The following is an 18749-nucleotide window of genomic DNA, read 5'->3' as shown; positions in this document are numbered from 1 at the left end:
TCTAGGAGTCAGGCTGCTGCCCTCTCCTTGTTCCTTTAGGGAATTCCGGACAGGAACTCCCATCCCGTCCTAGTTTACAGCCCTCTCCCTGTCCCTTTAGGGAACTCCCATCCTATCCCTGGTCTTAGTTTTGCCATTCGTCTGAAGAGGGATGACCCTGAGTGGAAGCGGATTAGGGTGGGAGGGCGCAGGGGTTTCTCCGGAACGTACCGGGCTAGGGCGACGGCAGCGAAAGGGGGACGACCACGGTGCGCGGGGTCAGGTGGCTCAGGGATGAGGTTGGTGTGGTGACGCTAACTTCTTATAGAGATCAGAACTAAATAGAACGTGACTGCCCAAACTGTGATCCAGGGACGGAGGGCTCAGTTTCCCGCTTTCTAAAGCCCGGTGCTTTCTTCCCTCTGCAGGAGCCTGGCGCGACCCCCAGCCGTGCGCCCCGCCCCGGCGCCATGCATTGCGAGGTGGCCGAGGCACTTTCGGACAAGAGGCCAAAGGAGGCCCCTGGTGCTCCCGGCCCTGGCCACGGGCCTGCTGGCCTAGGATCACACATGGCCTTCAGGATTGCCGTGAGTGGCGGCGGCTGCGGGGACGGGAACCCGCGAGACCTGCTGCCTCGGTTGCCGGTGCCGCCACCACCACCACCACGCGCCCACGATCTCCTCCGGCCCCGGAGCCCTCGAGACTATGGCGTGTCCAAGGCCGGCGGCGGCAAGGGTGAGTCCGAGCGCACCAGTGTGCTGACCGCGGCCATGCAGAGGTCAGGACTGCGGTGTAGGCGCCGCTACCACTGGCTCTGTAGGGATTCTCGAATCCTGGAACCTCCTTAAGAGTTCCTTAGTGTCTCAGGATCTCTGTAGGTGATTGGGACTCCCTTGTCAATCTGAACTGATGCCTGGAAGCATCCAATTTAAACCAAATAGGCATGTTTGAGAGGAGATGTGTATGTAGAAAGCTTAGATTACATAATTTTGCTTCTATGTTTCTGATGAAAGTGGTGTGAAACAGTCAAAAATTTATTGTACGTTAGTGTATCAACTTCTGTGCCTAGTAATTGTTTCTAAGCAGTTGAAGGGACATTTTGAACTATCCCAATCTCTCTAAGAAAGGAAGGAAGGAAGAGAGAAAGAAAGCAAGAAAACAAAACGTAGGATTTTGGCAGACCCCTCTCCTTAGGAACCTCACTTTCCCCATTGGTCAAGTTAGGAATTTATTATACCAAATGATTTTTTCTGACTCCTGACATAAGTTCTTTTGGGTCAGTAATCCAGGCTGGGTCAAGTGTTGACTTAGAAATGGCTTTTCTGTGCTTGGTGAAGCCAAAGCAAGCCCAGAACCCGCTATGGGCAAATTCAGGGACAGGTGCTGGTATTCTCCTGAACGTATTCACCTAATCATAGTTAATTATTACCGACATGTTATTTATAGGTTTCATGTTAACAGATAATTAACCAGACAGTAAAGATTGTTAAGGGATACGCTGATCTACCCTTTCATTCCCCATTAGCCGAACCAGCAACTTTGGGGTTTGATCGAATCAGCTGCAGGACCTCTTGTGGAATGAAAGCCAGTGTTTTGAAGTTGTAGATGCCTCTTACCACTGGCTCAGCATCTCAGTCCAGCTTGCTTCCAGTTGCCAGCCTGGTTGGAAGAAATAAATGAGTAGAGGTTTCTCTTTGGCTTTGTAGGAGAGAGACTTCTGTCTCTTCTCCAAGGAGAGACAACTTTTTAAATGGGAGAATGAATATGGGAAAAGTGATTACTGAGTATTTTTGCTGGGATGCATATTTGAGGGCTCTTACCAGAGCGAGGGAGAAAGAGAGACGGAGAGAGTTATGTTGTGTAGCAAGAGGTCAGTAATGTTTGATGCAGAGGCCTCCTCGGCTGAACCCGGTTCCTTAAACAGTCGACCCATCATCTACCGATCGAGTCCTGCACAGTCCTAGCTATGGCTGTCCCTCATACAATCTGTTTCTTCTTCATTGGTAACATTTCATTTGATACTTTGTATATTCCTGCCTTAGCCCTTCTCAGCCTCAGTATGTTTTGCCCACCCGGCTGACACTGTATAAAAGATCTTCACGTCAGGGCTTCATTTGGAAAGGACAGAGAAGGTAAACGCCATGGGAAAAGCAGATCCTTTCTTTGTACCTGAAGCTAGTCTCTCTGGCTGCAGCTTCCCGGTGGCTTCTAAATTGGTTTTCTTCACAGCTGTGAGGCTGTTGGGGTGGAGTTGATGGTGCCCATTTGAAAGGTGAGAAAACAGAGAGGTAGGTAGCATCTGCGTCTTGTGAGAGCTGAGTTCTGGCACAACGTGGGTTAGAGAGAGAGGGACGTCTGTCTGCATGTTCCTCAGAGTCAGGCAAGGTCATCTGAGGGAAAATCAGTTTTCTTCCAGTCTTCTCAGGCTTAGAAACGTCATTGATGAGAGGACACCTTCTCTGAGGCCTCCTCCCACCAAAAGAGTCCCTGGCTTCCCAGTCCTTTGAATGTGTGCCGTCCAGCCCATCCACTCGGGCTTATTAGAAACAGACCGGTAGAGATGCCGACGGAAGCATATTTATTGGCGGGGCTGGAAATGATAAGCCATCTAAGTTGCACTGGGTGGGACAGTTATTTTTCCCCTCTGAGCCTCAGGCCTCCTCCTTCAGACTGACTCAGACAAGAGCAGTTTAGGATCGAGATCGTGATGTGTCTGATCTTAGCCTCTGGATTTTCATTTGCATGGAGGCAGTGATGTCCATCATAGGGCCCATAGAACGGGACGGGTAAGGATGCCATGTAGACCGAAGAAAGGTCACTTTAGGTAATACTTGCAGAGCGCCATGACAGGGACAGCAGACTGAAGCATGAGAAAGATTTAAAAATATTACATGTGAAGAACTCTTAATTCTGGTGCACTGGCTAGGAGAGGCCAAGAGGTGTGCGCCTTGGGTCTTCAGTGGCCTCTGTTAGCCAGTGAGTGGAGCGAAGACGTCCATGCGTGGTGCGGAGTGAAGGTTTAAATGATACATGCCTTCTGCCTTGGATAGACCATAAGCACAGGAAGGGACTGGACTAATGAATATTTCCAGGTCTGCACTGGGAGGGACTAGGCATGGGGTGACATCATGGACTAACGCCATCATCAATTGTGATAAGAATCACTGTCTGTTAATGACCAAGTCCCTTTTATCCAGATTCCAGACAGCTGACGAGGCCAAATTGCCAAATCCTGCATTTTTAAAATTATTATTAAACACCTGACAGTCTTTTGTAAGTCCTGACAAGAAGGGAGACAGCTTGGCTGTCCCTGACAGACAGCTTTGTGGTCACGGCTGCTGGTGCTTATTCTGCCAAGGCCTTCACAGTGTTCAGGATGTATGCACACACACTCCTTCATCTGTCTTTGCCTACCTTGTGGGCTCTTCCTGGGATGAGATGGAACATGTGTGTCCGGCAGGCAGACAGTGACTCTCAGGAGACTGACTCCTTTCGATAAATTAAGGCATGGAAGTTCCAGGATGTTCAAAGCTATGGACAGTGAATGGCAGTTTCTGAGGCCTGGAGCCCCAGGTCTTTATGGTTCTGGAACTTGTACCACCTCCGAGTGTTGCTTGGGTGTGAGAGCTGGCATCCGTACGTAGGGCCTTCTGAACATCTCCAGAGGACTGAACTGCATTTGTTTTTGGTATGTCTCTTGTCTTAAATGTTTGGAAATTGGTAATCATCTCTATGCCATGTCTAGAAGACTTTGTAGTTTACCAGATGATTCTGTCTGTTCAAACCAGTTCATGATGTTACTGTTTAACTCACAGCAATTCAGTGGGCCCGGGCCCTTTTTACCATGTACACAACAAACAAAAAGGGGAGATGGACGATCGTCACAAATGTGAACTCTGCCATTAGCAAAAAACGGTCCTTGTAACATGGTTGTAAATTTCCGAAGGTAGTCAATCTTGTAGAAAAAAAAAGAAAAAGAAAAAGAAAAAAGGAAGAAGGAAAGAAAGAAAAGGGAAGGAAAAAAAGAAGCAAGCAATTACAGGCTGTGTGCCTGGGTGTCAGGCTGCTGGTGTAGAACGAGGCGTGATGGTTTCAGTGTGCTATCTGGGTGAGTTTTTTCCATCAAAGCAGGAAGCTACTGCCATGTTCTGAGGAGGTCAGGAGAGGCCGGCACATCTGTAATAGAAAGGTAGAAGTTATTTCTAAAGCGTTTTCCCCCTCTGGCTCTGGTGGGCAATTTGCTTGCATTTCATCCATTTTAAAGTGCTGGTCCTGGGATCCGGAAATAATCAGATCCAAATTTTTTCAGTGCTTGAGGTTTCAAATAAGGGGGAGAAAACCTGCTGGCCAAATGTCAGGCTCACTGAGACAAAGAGAAACAAGTATCGTGGGGGTTTTACAAGTGAGATAGGAGCATGTTGCGTCTGCAGTCACAAGAGTTACGGATCCGGCAGACTGTCTATAGCGGAAAAGATAGCAGGAGTGTAATTCCCAAAGATTCCCTTTAAATCTGGTGCAGCTAGAATTTCTTTCCCGGTTCTGTCTTCTGAATTCTCTAGAAGTCAACATTTGGTTGGCAGACTGGAGAGGGAGCCATCACTTAGGACTGTGCCTCAGTTGGGGCCTTGTTGGGTCCCTGCAGTTTACCTGCAGTAGGCTTAGCTGGCCCAAGGTCTCAGGACCCTCTTGGCTGTGTAATAGTCTGACTGGGTGCGTTGCTCTCAGTTGCTCATCTTCCTTGTTTCTCGTTTGCGTGAGAAGCGAAGTGAGCCCGCACACTTATTTTTAAAGTGTGTTAAAATCCCATTACGGACATAGGGGCATGAATCATTTAAAAGCTATATTCCTGTGTTCTTTGCTCCGAAGGTTGCATAATTATCATTTTCTTCGGTTTTATTTCATGGAGTTTGGCTAGCATCCTAGAGGAGAAGAGAAACTCAAGTTTGGAAGAGGGGTTTCAGTCCTTTTTTGGATAGGATTAGAAGGAAAAAAACAACAAACAAATAAACTTTATTTGGAAGTCGATAGTAAGAGAATTTTCTCAGAAAATTTGAAGCTGATACAGGGGTAACACACACACACACACACACACACACACACACACACACACACACACCAAATAAATGATTGCCTGTGGTTTGCTAATATTTTTTTCCCAGACTAGATTTTAGTTGCAATTAATTTGGTCCTAAAGAGTCTGGCTGTGTCTTTAGGTAGGGGCTAGTTTATTTCAATGTGTAAAAGCACAAAGTGTCCAGATTAAGAAGAAATCAAGCAAACTGCAGTGGTCTTTGAAAAGTTTGACTGAATAACATAAAAAGCACAAACTGTAATTCTAGGCCAAGAAAAAAACAACTGCCCCCCCAGGCTGCCCCCCCAGGCTGCCCCCCCCCAGGCTTGTGAGGTAACTGCACTATCCCCCAGTGCTCATGATTCCAGCCGTTGGAAACGGAGTACTTGTTTATCAACAGCCGCTGCCCAAATTAATAGTTTACAATGAGAAAAAAGTCTTCCTCCAGCACTGGAAAGCAAAGTCCGGGCACTGACAGCCGAGTTACTGAGTAAGGAGAGCAGAAGGGGAGGGGGCTGTCCTGTGGCAGCTTTGGTCTCCCAAAGCCTTATTTATAAGAAACCGAAAGAAAACAGAGGCTGCTGCTGTGCTGGGTGCGGGCGGAGAGAGTGCAGCTCTAACCCAGGGGTCTTATACTTTCCAGTCACTGGATGCATCTGTTTTCTTCTTTCCTGTCTTCCCCCTTAAACTTAAAGCATTGTCCTTCAGAAGGTTCCGGCAGAGCGAGAGGGTTGTGTTAGCATTGTGAGCTGTGTTTTTAAAGTCAGCGTTTTGAGTCAGATGCGTGGAGAGGAGCCTTCAGCTTGTGAACTGAAGGATGCATTTCCTGTAGGGCCTGAGTTTGTTGGGCGATTATGGGTGAACGGCCTGGAGCATACACGTGCACCATAGTACAGCTTTGATGCACAGAGCTGGGTCTTTTGTCTTGAGCCTTGGTTTCCCCTCTGTAGAATGGGGAGCAGTTTGATTGGATGACCCATACCCCCTTTTCTGCTCTTAATCCACATTACCTAAGCTGAGAGTTGGGAGGGTCCCAGGCATTGAAAGAGTCTGTATTTCTCTTTATGCCAGGCTAGGTCTTGGACTTGTCCTTGACTGTTGGAGGTGAATACAGAAGGAAAGAGAAAGGGAGGCCCACTGACCTTTATTGAGCACCTACTGTGTGCCAGGTCAGACATGGTATAGCTGTGAGTATGTTTGATCACACCTGGTATCCCTGTGTGGAAAGTAAAGAAGCATTCTCTAAATTCTGCAGCTGGAGGGACGAGCTAGAAAGTAAAAAAGAGTCTTGTCCAAGGCTGGGCAGGCAGTAAGTAGTAAGCCTGAACCATATTGTCTGAAAGCAAGGCCAGTATTTACCCATAAAGTGGGACAATTTTGTAACACTTGTGTCTATAGTTGGCTGAGGACCCTGGTGACCCCCTTACTGAGTCTCAGCTAGCAGGTCAAAGTGGGGTTTTAGGGGAGACTGCTTGGTTATGTATTATTCCCCACTCCCTGCCCCCCACTGCAACACTGAGAGAAGATAGGTTCCCTGTAAGATTTGTGTCCTCAGAAGCTGGAGTCTTGTGAGGGCTCTTGGGCTGGCCATGGAGGCCCCCTTCTCTGAAGCAGGAGCAGGACCCCACCCTCCTACTCCACCCAGGGTTATTGCAGGTTACAGCCCTTGGCTAAGGCCATCTCCTGGTATGGCAGACTTCCTCGTAGAGGCCAGTGGCTCAGGGATCTATTCAACAGTGATTTTGTTTTTAGCACCTGGTAAGATAAAGGCAGGCTTGTCAGTGTGGGCACACTAGGGGCCTAACTTACCTTGAGAATTTGTTTTAGAAATGGATCCTTTGTGTCAAGAGATGAGCTGGTCATAAGAAGCCCAGAGGTCTCCTTCCAGGCTGGTCTGGCCTTGCAGCATGTATCCAGGAGACTCCTGTACTTGTACGTTCTGATGGAGGATTCACACTTAATTTTAGGAACAGAACTGCAGGAGCCTTCCTGGTCCCCATGCTGACACTGGTTTTGAAAGGGATCGTGTGAAGCAGCCTCAGGGACGTGGCCTGGGTTCTTCCTATTTGTGTCTTTTTAGCCACCACGTTACGTTTTTAGACGCAGTTGCTTTTGTTTTTAAATAACAGGCTTGCAGGAAAATAGAGCTTTAGAAAGAAACCAAGGACCATGAGCCCGACTTGAAAAAGACAGATCGCGTTTGCTGTTTTAAGCTCTCGGGAGGGCCGGGGATTGGGTTTACTTTGGAACGCTGCTGGACCGTATGAATTACTTCTCTGAGCGCTGGGTATTTAATACCTAGTAGAAGTTTGTATAAGAGCTGATGATGTATTTTGCCGACTTTCCAACCCTGTAAATAAATTACACGTGCCGGCAGAGGCTGCCAGGATCCACTGTGTCAATTGAAGCTTAATTTTTATCCCAAACCACTTAATACTTCTGTCCTAGTGAGCAGAGTAAGCTACAGCAGCAAGGGCAGCTCATCCCCAGACGAAGGGACCATGAAGGGACCAGCGTGGGGCCAGGCCTCCGCCACCCTGCGGGTTGGAGATTTTGCCATAGTTGTTGGTGATTAGGTGTTGTCCCCTCTGCTCAAGGCAGACAATGATCATGTGATTTTAAATGTAGTATAAAACGAAACTGGGTGGCTTCTACTCCCGAAGCCTGGCTCACCTCCCTCTTCTAGAGGAAAGGCTGAAATTGTCTTTTTATCTTAATCCTGCTGTGCGTTTTATCTCATTTGAGTGCAAAGACCAGGTAATATCGTTGGCATTTCCACTGCGAAACAAAATAGGGGTTCTAATTTGGACACACTATTAAATATTTCATGCTTCAACCAAACTCAATTCTTTTTTTCCTATAATAAGTTTAAATATTAATTCTCTGGAATGTCAGATGCCTAAAGCAAGGCATTTAGTGATCCGCAGTTTCAAGTGTCTCGAGGAAGGGTTATGAAACAAGATATTTCACTGGGAGGGATGAGTGGTGTGTCTCAGAGATATCTGAGTTCAAGGCAGCGTCTTCTGATTTACTTTTTAAAGGGAGAAGGTCATAAAATAAGTTGCTTTATGTGGTGAAGGATTAAGTGGCTTAGGCTGAAATAACAGCAGGGACTTTACTGGTTTCCCCTGTTATATTTTAACAATGCTTTTTGGGGGAGGGGGTGGGTCATTTCCCCGCCTGCTTGTCTCCTCCTCTCTGGGCCCCCCCTCAGCCAGATGGCTTTAATTCCAACCAAATCCCATGCTGAGGCCAAATGATTGATCAAACAGTCATTTGTACGTAGCGCTTTGTGAGAATATGTCCGCGCTGCAGCTTCTCGTGGGGCAGACTCTTCGTAGGGCCTTCAGAGGGGTGCTTGGAGGGGTGGGGGTCCAGGGATGGACGCAAAGCCGACATCCTGGACCATGAATCCTCAGAACCGCTTGTTTAAAACTTTTCTAATAGTGCCAGGCGTAGGCATCAGGGGTGCCTGCCTGCAGTTAGACAGCTAGTGCCTGCCGAGGGAGGGGCTGCTGGCGAGGTCTAGGTGTCTCCTAATCTTAAGCACTCTTTTAAGTCGGTTGGTGATTCCAGGCACAGGTCTGGGTAGACACAGATTGTCCTGCTGACCGTCCTCGTGTGTACCTTAGCGATCTTGATCCGTCAGCCAGTGGGAGAACAGGACCCTTGCCGGCTAGCTCAGGCACCATCTTGAGCTAGTTTCTTGTCAGTACAGACTTTCTCTTGTATGCTTCTAAGCAGTTTTCCTCTGTTCTTCTTTCCTTATAAACTACAAACTTCTTCTTTTTTTCTTAAAAAAAGTGTTTATATTTATTTCACATGCATTGGTATTTTTGCCTGCATGTTTATCTGTGTGAGAGTGTTAGAACACTTTGAACTAGAGTTACAGATAGCTGTGATCTGCTATGTAGATGTTGGGTATTGAGCCCAGGTCTTCTGGAAAAGCGGCCGATGTTCTTAACCATGGAGCCATCTTTCCAGTCCCCACAAACTTCTTTTTATCCTTAAATCATTTTGGGGAACATGGGAGAAAACAGAGTATTAAGATACTCACTTGTGTCCAGCCCTAGGTCTGACCTGAAGTGTGATGAAGTGTACAAGGTATTGGTTGAGGATGTGGGTATGGAACATTGAATGGAAAAGGCTTCGAGGTTTAGATTGTGTCTTGGTGGCCTCAACATCCTCATCTATAAACTGGGATAATAATAGTTAAAGTTTCAGCAGGCTGTGGTGAGGGCTGAGGGCTAACACAAATGTAAGTGCATAAAGCCAGACTGGCTTCCAGTGAGTGCTCGTTGACAGCTATGGTTGTTGTCACTGTGGCTTCTGCTGTAAATGGCATGGGGACCTCTGGGAAAGACTTTACTTCCTTCCTGTCTACCATGTTGACCCTACCTAGTCTTTCTTACCAGCTTAAGAGCCACCTCATTCTAGAAGTCTCTATCCCCCAGTTTTCTTTCTGCCTCTGTGGCAGTTACTACTTAGGTGAATTTGAAGTCAAGGATAGAGTGTCATTGTTTCTTTGTCCCAGATGCCTAAGCACAGACATGATTCAGAATGGGTGACCAAGAAATTGGGAAATGGTGACCCATTTGTTGCCCTCAAGGAGCCTTGAACTGTGAGGGAGAATGTTTGACAGTTCTGTTTTCTTTCTCCAAGGATGTTGACACACAAAGACTCTCTGTACAAAGATTTATTTTATTACTGATTCCGGAGCACGTGCATGTAAGTGTAGTGCCTGAGGAGGCCAGAAGAGGGCGCCAGATCCCCTGGAGCAGGAGTTAGAGGAGGCTGTGAGCTGCTATGTAGGTGCTGGAAACTGAACTCTGGTCCTCTGGAAGAACAACCAGGGATCTTAACTAACCACCGAACCATTTTCCCAACCCCCAGCAAATGCGCTCTGCACTGGTGCTCCAGTGAGCTGCTGGATGATCCCCTTATGCAAACGGTCATGTTCCTTTTCCAGCACTATCTTGGGGTCTTGTCTTGGCCTGCTGGGTGACCTTGGCAGGTCTTCTCAATCTTCTGGGCTGCCCTTTCCCCTCTGTGGGAAGGGCTTACTTCAGGGGTGGCAGACTTTTATGGTTGTAAGTCTCTGGAGCAGTCAAGCTACAGACCAGGTAGATGATGACAACACCATTCTGTCCAGCTAGTCTTGTTGAATTAGTGGGAGACTCTGTCTCAAAAAATGAGGTGGGAAGAAAATTGAGGAAGACACCTAATATGGATCTCTGACCTCTACACATAAGCATATTCAGCTCCCCATAAGTGTGACTGTACACACACACACACACACACATACACACACACACACACACACACACACACAGAGTGTTGGTGATTACTACCCATGTGACTCTGGTGTCACATGTGAGATAATTTCAGGTGTTGGAACCGAGACCTGGAACTCGATGACGGTGGCTCTCACACTGTCAGGGTGGATAAAGATGGATGCCCACACGGGAAGGTTAGGCCCAGTGCAGGCAAGAATTGGTGGAGCTCCTGGGATAATATTGGCTTCCTGGCCCCTCTCTGTGCAGCTCTGTGAACTTTATAGCTCCATAAGTTTGAGAGGGGTCATGTTACTTGGGCAGAGTTGTCCATGGGGCTTTCTGCTCAGAACTATACACTATGCAAAGGTTGTTGAACTCTGGGCCTCAGTCTTTCTCTTCTGTTGAGTGGAGGCCATTTCTGCTTAGAGGGCTGCCTTAGATGAAGAAGTCTGTAGACCACGTGGAAGAGGGACTAGCTTGTGGCAGGTATGTCTATTGCAGTGCAGGTATGGGTTTGTGTTTTTCTGAGGGCAGATCTAGGTCTAGTCCCGGGCTGATCGATTGCTGCTGTCCCCTCCAGACTGTGGCGTTTCACACTGTGTTGCTCCACACTGTGGTGCTCAACCATCTCCTCCACTCTGTCTTTTGGGGCAGCTAAGAGTCTGACTGGGGTTTGGATTCCAGCTACAGAGGACAGGTCTGGTTGGCTGGTATCTTGAGTTTACAGAGGGGTGGGGGATGGTAAGGAACAGCTGTCCTTTGTTGAGTTGGGTGTGAGTGGCATCAACTCAACTTGACCCAGGTCCTGGTTGTGAGTGGGTCCAGAGGTGCCAACGCCCCCCCCCTCCCCCCCGGTTTAATGGGCTGGGAATTGCTGTCTGGCTCCAGCATCCTGCTGCACTTCCTTCATTCTTCCTGCTCAGCTCCTCACAGCCCTGTGCAGCCTGCCTCCGTGGTCCTGTCAGGCTGGCATTTGTTCATCTCTGCTGGGAGCGAGTCTCCCTGAAGCCATTCGGTTTTCTCCATTTGCTTCTCGAGAGGTGGGTATCATCCTCATTCTGTAGACAGAAAAGTGCTCGAGAGGCAAGTGACCCAAAGCATCGGAGGGGTGGCTGTAGTCTGACCCGCCTCTCTTCTCTACCACCTCACCTGGCTTTCACGCCTTCATCCACAACCCTCATCTCTGGGAAACTTCCTCCTTTTAGCCGGGGTTAACCTTGACCTCCTTCGTGTCCTAATCAGTCTTTGGTTCTTTCCTCCCGGGAAGAGGAGTCTTGTAGCGCTCCTGGCTTTCTTTCCCAGGGTGCCTCTGACTCACTGGTGGAGTTGGTCAGAGGATGGAGGGAGATCATTTCCTTTTCAGTGAAGGGGTGTTTCCTGGGAGTCCCTACACAGATTTTCAGGGCCACATCTTTAGTGGCCTTGACCTTCTAAGCTTTACTCGTTTGTTGACTACCCGCTCGCTGTTCAGGTATCAGGTCTAGCCCTGGACACTGTGCTGGACTAACAGAGCTCATAGCCTGGCAGGCAGGTGGACGGTGGATAAGCACCTCACACGGGATCTCCTGTGTGAACTCTCACCGTTTCCTAAGCAGACTCTCCCGTTCTCCAGCTGCTATCAGCTGATGACCTCAGCCTTGACTTATTCAGTGTGAAATGGACACTTTTGCTGCCTCTCCTAGGTGCAGTGGGGTCAGGGTTCAAGAGGTCAGTAGGGGAGAGGGGCTTGACCTTAGAGGGAGCTCTCTGAAGACAAGTAGGAAGTTGAATCTGCAGAATAGCTCTCTACAGGATGCTGGAGATGGAGCCCACCTTGGACAGTCTGTCCTGGATAGGGACTGTTTTTGCCCCTCCCTGTAACTTCTTCCTAGTTCCTGCTGTGTGAGCTGCTTTCAGAGGGTCTTGTTGCTATACATCAAGAATAAAGAAGAACTGTTAGCCAAGGTGCTGGCCAAAGGTGCTGGCCACTGTTTGATATTGACCGGCATATTCTGTGACCTCTGGAGACCCTCTTCATCATACCCAACATTTTCAGTACTCCAGAACCATCGTTACTGCATATGGACACTGCCAGCCCCTCTGTCGCACCCTTTAAAAAAATGGATTCTCTAATTGAATGTCATGAGTATCCTGTGATGTGCATTTATTCTTCCCTAAGAATAGTTATGGCCATTTGAGTTAATTACATAGAGTTAACAACGCAGTCTTTGAATTGTTTTAACTGCATTGCACGTGCTCAGTAGGCCCTGGGCGAGTCGCTACACCATGGATAGCGGTGTAAGCATGTTCTCCTGTTTGCAGACAGCACCGCTGGGCAGCACCAGGGTTTTGTTCTTGAACTTTCTATCTCTTGTCTACTTCCCGATGCCCTCTCATACTTACGGTTTTGTGCCCTTGGCTCTACTTTGGGGACACGCCAGCCTTGAGGTGGAGCAGCGTGCTGTTCAGCAGGCCAGGCTCCTGTTGGGGACACAGATATGAGTCCTAGGGTCTGTCTGCTCTGCTCTCAGAGTCCATGGAACTGTAGTGAGGAGAGATCTGACCCGGTTTCCTGAGAGGTACCGCTGAGTGGGCAGGTCCTGGTGGGTGGGAAGCAGCCCAGAGGGTGTGCTGGTCTCTGCAAGCCTGTCTCTAAGCTGAGAACACGCACAGGGTGACCTGTGCAGCACCTGGCAGGAGTGGGATCTGGTTTGATCCTTGTTGTTTCCTGACTTCTAGCAAATCCTTGGCCTTACTCCCAATCCTTATTTGGGAAGTGAATGGCCCTTTGAAGATAATTTAATTCATTAATCCTTATTTTTCTGCTCATTTAAGTAATACAGACAGTTTGGAAGCTGTAGAAAGATGTTAAATAATTCTTGGCTTATAATCACACTCCTTGCAATGCCTATTGCTTACGATCGTCTGGTGTATTTCTTTTCAGTTTTGTTTATGTCTAATGTGTATTACTATGTCTTTATATTACTGAGATATATATCCTGAATATAGCCTTAAGCACTTATTTGTAAAGTTAACATTCTAACACAGTCATTTCCGTGTGATTAAAATTCTTGGTAAACATCCAAAAAATGTATTAAATTTCATTACTTAGGTTATTTTTGAGTAGGTCACACATTAAAATGGTTTCAAATTCAGAAGACTCCTTTTAGTCCTTAGGGAGCCCCTGTCTCCTTTCTTCTTCACCTGTGTCTGACACCCCATCCATCGTCAAACTAGTGATGTCCGAGTTTGCCTAGCCTCTCAGAGATACTTTCTCTGTGTGAAAACGTACATGTGTGAATTGTATATGCACAGCTGTTAACACCGGATGCTAGTTAAGAGAGAGAGAGGAAGCTGGAGTGCATGTCCTCCTTGCACAGTCTTCTCCTGAGTCTCTGGTATCTTCTCTGGGTGGTGTTTGCAGAGAGGCTGCTAGGCTACTGGGTAGTAACCCCAAGTAGATGGGACCCTTTAATGTCCAATCAGCTTTCAGAGCAGACAGCGCCTTTTCAGAGAACACATTGCCTGCATCCTCACCTGGGCGTGCTCACCTGGGCGTCCTCACCTGGGCATGCTTACCTGGGCATCCTCACCTGGTCTCTCTTGTCGACTATTTCACTTTCTAATAGCTCTGTAATAGTGCTTGCCTAATGTACCTGGGGCTCTGAGTTCAAGCCCCAGTACCACCAAAATAAACCAATAAATAACCTTTCTGGTATTAAGAGTGAGCCTGTTCTTTATGTTGCTCATGTCTTTGTGAGCCTGCTGTGTAAATGAGTTCTTTGTGATGCTTTGAAATGCCTTTAAAAAATCCTTTTATTTAATAGTCGGATTGCCCAGATTTTCCATTTTCTTCGTTCTTTGCCACTCACCAGGTCTCTTTGTTTGTTGTTATTGCTATTTGCAGTAACTTGTTCTGTTAATGTTTTAAAATAAAGATTTTATTTTTAGAAAAGGCATGCCAAAACATAGCTTTTAAAATAAGCCAGTGTGATAAAGAGAAGCTAGGTCTGCCCAGCCACCCCAGAGAGGCAGCCTCCAGCCAGGGTGTCAGTGAGGTCTACCTCCAGGGGGCGCCAGTTCTGCGAGCTTATGTGACACCGAGGCTCTGCTTTGCATCCACTTAGCTGTTTCCTAACATTTTCTTCCATACATATTAGCTACAGCAGTAAGACTATTAACAGCGAGCCCTCCCATAGTGGTTCAGCTTGTCCACACACCATTCCTTTGACTCCGCTAGCAGTCCCGTGGAGGTGTATCTCTCATTATTCAGTATACTTCATTCTCTGCAGGTGAAGAAACAGACCCGAGAGGGAAAGGCAGCTTGTCCAGGGTTACAGGGCTGGCAAGGGGTGCGGGGATGGTCTCTTTAACACAGAGTTGCCTGGGGTGTTGTCCTTGCCGCCCAAGTCCTGCCACAGCAGATGAAGATTTAGTTCTCTTAAACCCCAGTCTCCCATCTGCACCTCCTTACCTCCTCCCTGGTCTCGAGGCCCAGTGTGCAGTTGGGGCCTGTGCGTGGTGAGGGGTTGTCTCTGGGTCTGGTAGGACCCTAAGACAGCAGGCATGATGGTGGTGCCAGCTGCTATGTCCTGAAGCAGGACTCTGCTCTAGTCTGAGAGTCTGCTCAGCTTGCACCCAGAGGGGAGGAAGACAGAGATTGAAGAGCCCAAGGAGATGGTTTTCTCTGAAGAGTTGTAAGGGGCCGGCAAGTGTCTTTCTACTCATGCCAAGTGGCAGAAGGGATTGCCTCTTCACGAAGCTTAAGAGACTAGCCGTAAGAGACCTCACAGGGAACATGGCACAGTCAGGATGCCAGAGGGACAGGGTGACAGGTGGTGGATTCATGAGTGACAGCAATGAGGAGAAAAGGCTCTGGTCGGGGCCACTGCCTGCTACCAGAGTGAGGAAATTACCTCTAGAGGCTGTTGTCAAGCCCACCTTGCCCCAAGTGCTTCTTGCCAGGCAGAAGAGGCTGAAGTGTCTCCTGGGACACCGAAGGATAGTAGCTGTCTGCTGACCCCGGAACCCACAGAAGGGCACTAGTGCACAGTGGATACCCTGCTTCCTGTCTTGAAGACAACTCTGCCTGCTGCCCAGTGGACAGTCAGGGACCTGGAACAGCCCGTTCCCTGCCTGGCTTCATGGGAGGAGGAGAGCCGTGAGTGGAGTTTGGAGTTGAGATTATTAATCTGGGACATCTTAATTACTAAACCGGAGGCTGTTCTTAGGACTGAAAGTCCTTGGGACTGAAAGACATTCTGAGATCCGAGAGTGACCCGAGTGTCCAGGGAACTCCCAACCTCTCATAGCTACAGCGTAGGGACCAGGGTGAGTCTGCAGATGGAATGTAGAGAAGGAGCTGTGAGGAGGGGTGGGAGGGACGATGACAGCGCCTCTTGAGCCGTAGTTCTCATTGGTAACCAAGCAACTAAGCAGCTGAGTCCTGCACCTGGGAACCTTTCCTTTCTGATAGGATCTTTCATCCCCCCCCCCCTTTTTTTTTGTCTTGGTTCTTCATTTTAACTTCCTTGGTTTTGTGCCCTCCTCTAATTACTCCATCAGCCCGTCATATGCCTGTCTGTCAGGTAGCAGCCCTCTCTCTCTCCTGCGTCCCAGTCTGGTTTGCAGGACTTCTTTGAGAGGTTTGGTTATTTATTTATTTATTTTTTTTCTTTTCCAGTCTTCCCTAAGAAGGATCTTTACATCTTGGCTCTTCATCTGTCACGCACCATGGGGGATGAAGAGGAAAAGAGACTTTAGTGTAAGGATGCTGCGTGGGTCTCAGAACATCCTTCAGAGGTTGAAGAAGGAGGCTTGGTACTCGAGCCCACTGTGGGCTGTGCAGTGGTCCAGCTGTGGGGAGAGGGCGGTAGCTGCTGCTCATCTGGGCCTGGATCTAAGTGTGGTTTGGAGCTGTCCTCCTATTGCCGTGTGTGTGTGTGTGTGTGTGTGTGTGTGTGTGTGTGTGTGTGTATAAGAGAGAGAGAGAGAGAGAGAGAGAGAGAGAGAGAGAGAGAGAGAGAGAGAGAGAGAGAGGATCAGAGACCAGCTTGCAGGGAACCAGTTCTCTTCTTCCATCATGTGATCATGTGGGTTTCTGGGACTGACTTCAGATCATCAGGCTTGGTGGGAAGCAGCCACTGAACCGTCTTACCTGCTCCTAACCGCTGTGTTCTGATCAGCGTGATGTCTGTGCTGTGGGAGGTGGGGAAGCAAGGGTTGTTTGTTGTTTGCTTTTTGTAGTTTTAGACAAGGTTTCACTGTGTAGGTCGGCCAGCTTTGAGTCTGCGATCCTGCCTCCGAGTGCTGCAGTTATAGTTGCTGTGTCTGGCACAGTGGTTTAAAAAAAAAATTTTTTTTTTTAACTTAACACATTTTCATCGAGCACCTGCTGTGAGGTACATATGTCCCTAGTTGCAAAGATACCAAAGAGCAGGCTATGGCTCTGTGCATGGTTACAGAGCTTACATTCTACAGGGGAACGTGCACTCATCAAATAAGAAAGTTAAACAGGAAGTTTTCCAAATGGTGCATAGTAAAGGGAAAGCAAGGGGGCCTGTTGTTCTGTAGTGTGGTCAGGATAGGGAAGCTGACGTTGTTAGCTTCTCTGGGTTTTCAGCTTGCAGAACTGTGCATGTGTGTGCAGGCACATGCGCCTTGGTGTGGACTGGGGGTTTCACTGTATAAGGTAGGTGAGGAAAAGTTTTGAGATACTAGACATACATACATACATACATACATACAGACAGACAGATAGACAGACACACACACACACACACACACACACACACACACACACACACGTGCCCATGCCATTTTCATTGTTTTTTCCTTTTTTCTTGGTTTAACACTACAGTTTGCTAGGCCATATTCTCCCGATCTGTGTCTAAAAATGCCTCACTTTTGATAGTGATAGTGAGAGCTAACACCGACAGCACTGCTTCGATTAATTTGCCTGAATAAATTCATCCTCACAAACCCCAGAGGGAGGCAGGTTCAGCTGTTATGATGCCCATTTGACAGATGAGGAAACTGAGACCTAGTGATGTTAAGTAACGTGGCCATGAAACCCGGGTTTTGTTTGCCTGCAGGGTGGATCCTGTGAATTTCAAAGATGGTCTCCTATGTCTTTGGTGCCCCATGCTGCTCTGACACTCAGCTCTGATCTGATTCCTGGCTGTACAGATTCCATATGCCCCTCCTCTAGCCCTTCAGTCCACCCAGTCTAGTTTTTAGGTTTCTAAGTCCTCTGTGTGTGTATCTTCGGTTTGGGATTTCCAAGCGATGTGTTTGGTGTGATGTGCTTTTCTTTAACTGGGCTGGGTGCTTAGTGGAACCTTTATTTCTGGATTGTCATGTCTTTAAAAAATTTTTTCAATACTTTTACTGTGTTGTCGTAGTCTGGAACTAATTGTGTATTTTGTTTTTTTTGTATTACTTTTAAAATTATCTTCTTTTCACTACCTCTTTGTCTTTTAAGTCTGTTTTCTGAGAATTTCCTGGACCTTGTCTCTCATTTTAATTTTTTACTTATTTCAATTTGCAAAATCACTCGGTTGGTCTCGTGTGGCCCCTTTTTGTATATTCCATCTGTTGGTATATACAATATTTAGGGGTTTTATTAAACGTCATTTTACTCTATTCTCTGCCTTCCTGATTCCGTTTGTATAGTTTAGGTTCACTGATCGTCGTCTGGCCTCTGTCCAGGCTGAGGGCTTTCCTCATCTCACGCTGCCTTCTGTTGACGATGCCGGCTATCCTGACCCGCCACTTTGCAGCAATCATGGCTCCTTCGAGTCTTTGCTTCCTCCTTTCTCAGTACCCATCTTTGTAATCCTCTTTCTTAGACACCCTCAGCCTCAGCGCTCTGTCACGTTCATGGTTAGGCCCCTGCCCTAGTTAGAATTAACTGAGTCTGCCACACAGTGCCAAGGAAGTGACCCCAAATGACCCAGTCTCAGTGAGTGAGTGCAGGGTTGCAGGCACTATCAGGCCCTGGCTTTTCTGACTTTGTGCGGTTACATCCTGTCCTCACAGACACCTCTCTTCTCTCACAGGCTTTGTGTTCTTCACGCAGACATGTTAGGAAGCAGCTACTCCTTGTTGCATTCTGATTGCTGCCCCCCTCCGCCCCCTCCTCCTGCTCTGACCTGTTCATGTGCCTGAACCTAGCTGCATTAATCTCACTTGACCTAATGTCATTGCTGTGAAAGGGCCCCTCAGGGTCACCCAGCTGCCCCCTAGTCCATTCTCGCAACTCAGGCCCAGCAGCTCTTACTTCCGAGTTCAATTCTGACCCTAGGCACAGTTCTGGGTCTCTACCACCACCTTCTGGCTTGTGCGGCCCCAACACCTCTGTCCTGGTCCTGACAGGGTCTCCCTGCTATTGCTGCCTGGGCTTCTCTGAACTCCATTCTGTTTCTAGCTTCAGGGAGAAGTTG

General features: G+C 47.9%; 1 protein-coding gene across 2 annotated transcripts in view; it reads left to right on the top strand.

Annotated features, from left to right (window-relative positions):
• The first annotated feature begins 414 nt into the window (after positions 1-414).
• Glis1 (GLIS family zinc finger 1) overlaps positions 415-18749 on the top strand; it is a 189034-nt gene continuing 170699 nt past the window's right edge. For both annotated transcript variants that reach the window (XM_076934527.1, XM_034502808.2), the window contains exon 1: positions 415-714. In XM_076934527.1, the coding sequence (XP_076790642.1) occupies positions 450-714 (265 nt within the window). In that variant the 5' untranslated portion in view covers positions 415-449. The remainder of the gene's footprint in view (positions 715-18749) is intronic.

The sequence above is a fragment of the Arvicanthis niloticus genome, chromosome 5 (genome assembly GCF_011762505.2).
Source record: "Arvicanthis niloticus isolate mArvNil1 chromosome 5, mArvNil1.pat.X, whole genome shotgun sequence".
Lineage (NCBI taxonomy): Eukaryota > Metazoa > Chordata > Mammalia > Rodentia > Muridae > Arvicanthis > Arvicanthis niloticus.
Note: the sequence above shows the minus strand (reverse complement) of the source record. Positions and strands in the feature narration are given on the sequence as shown.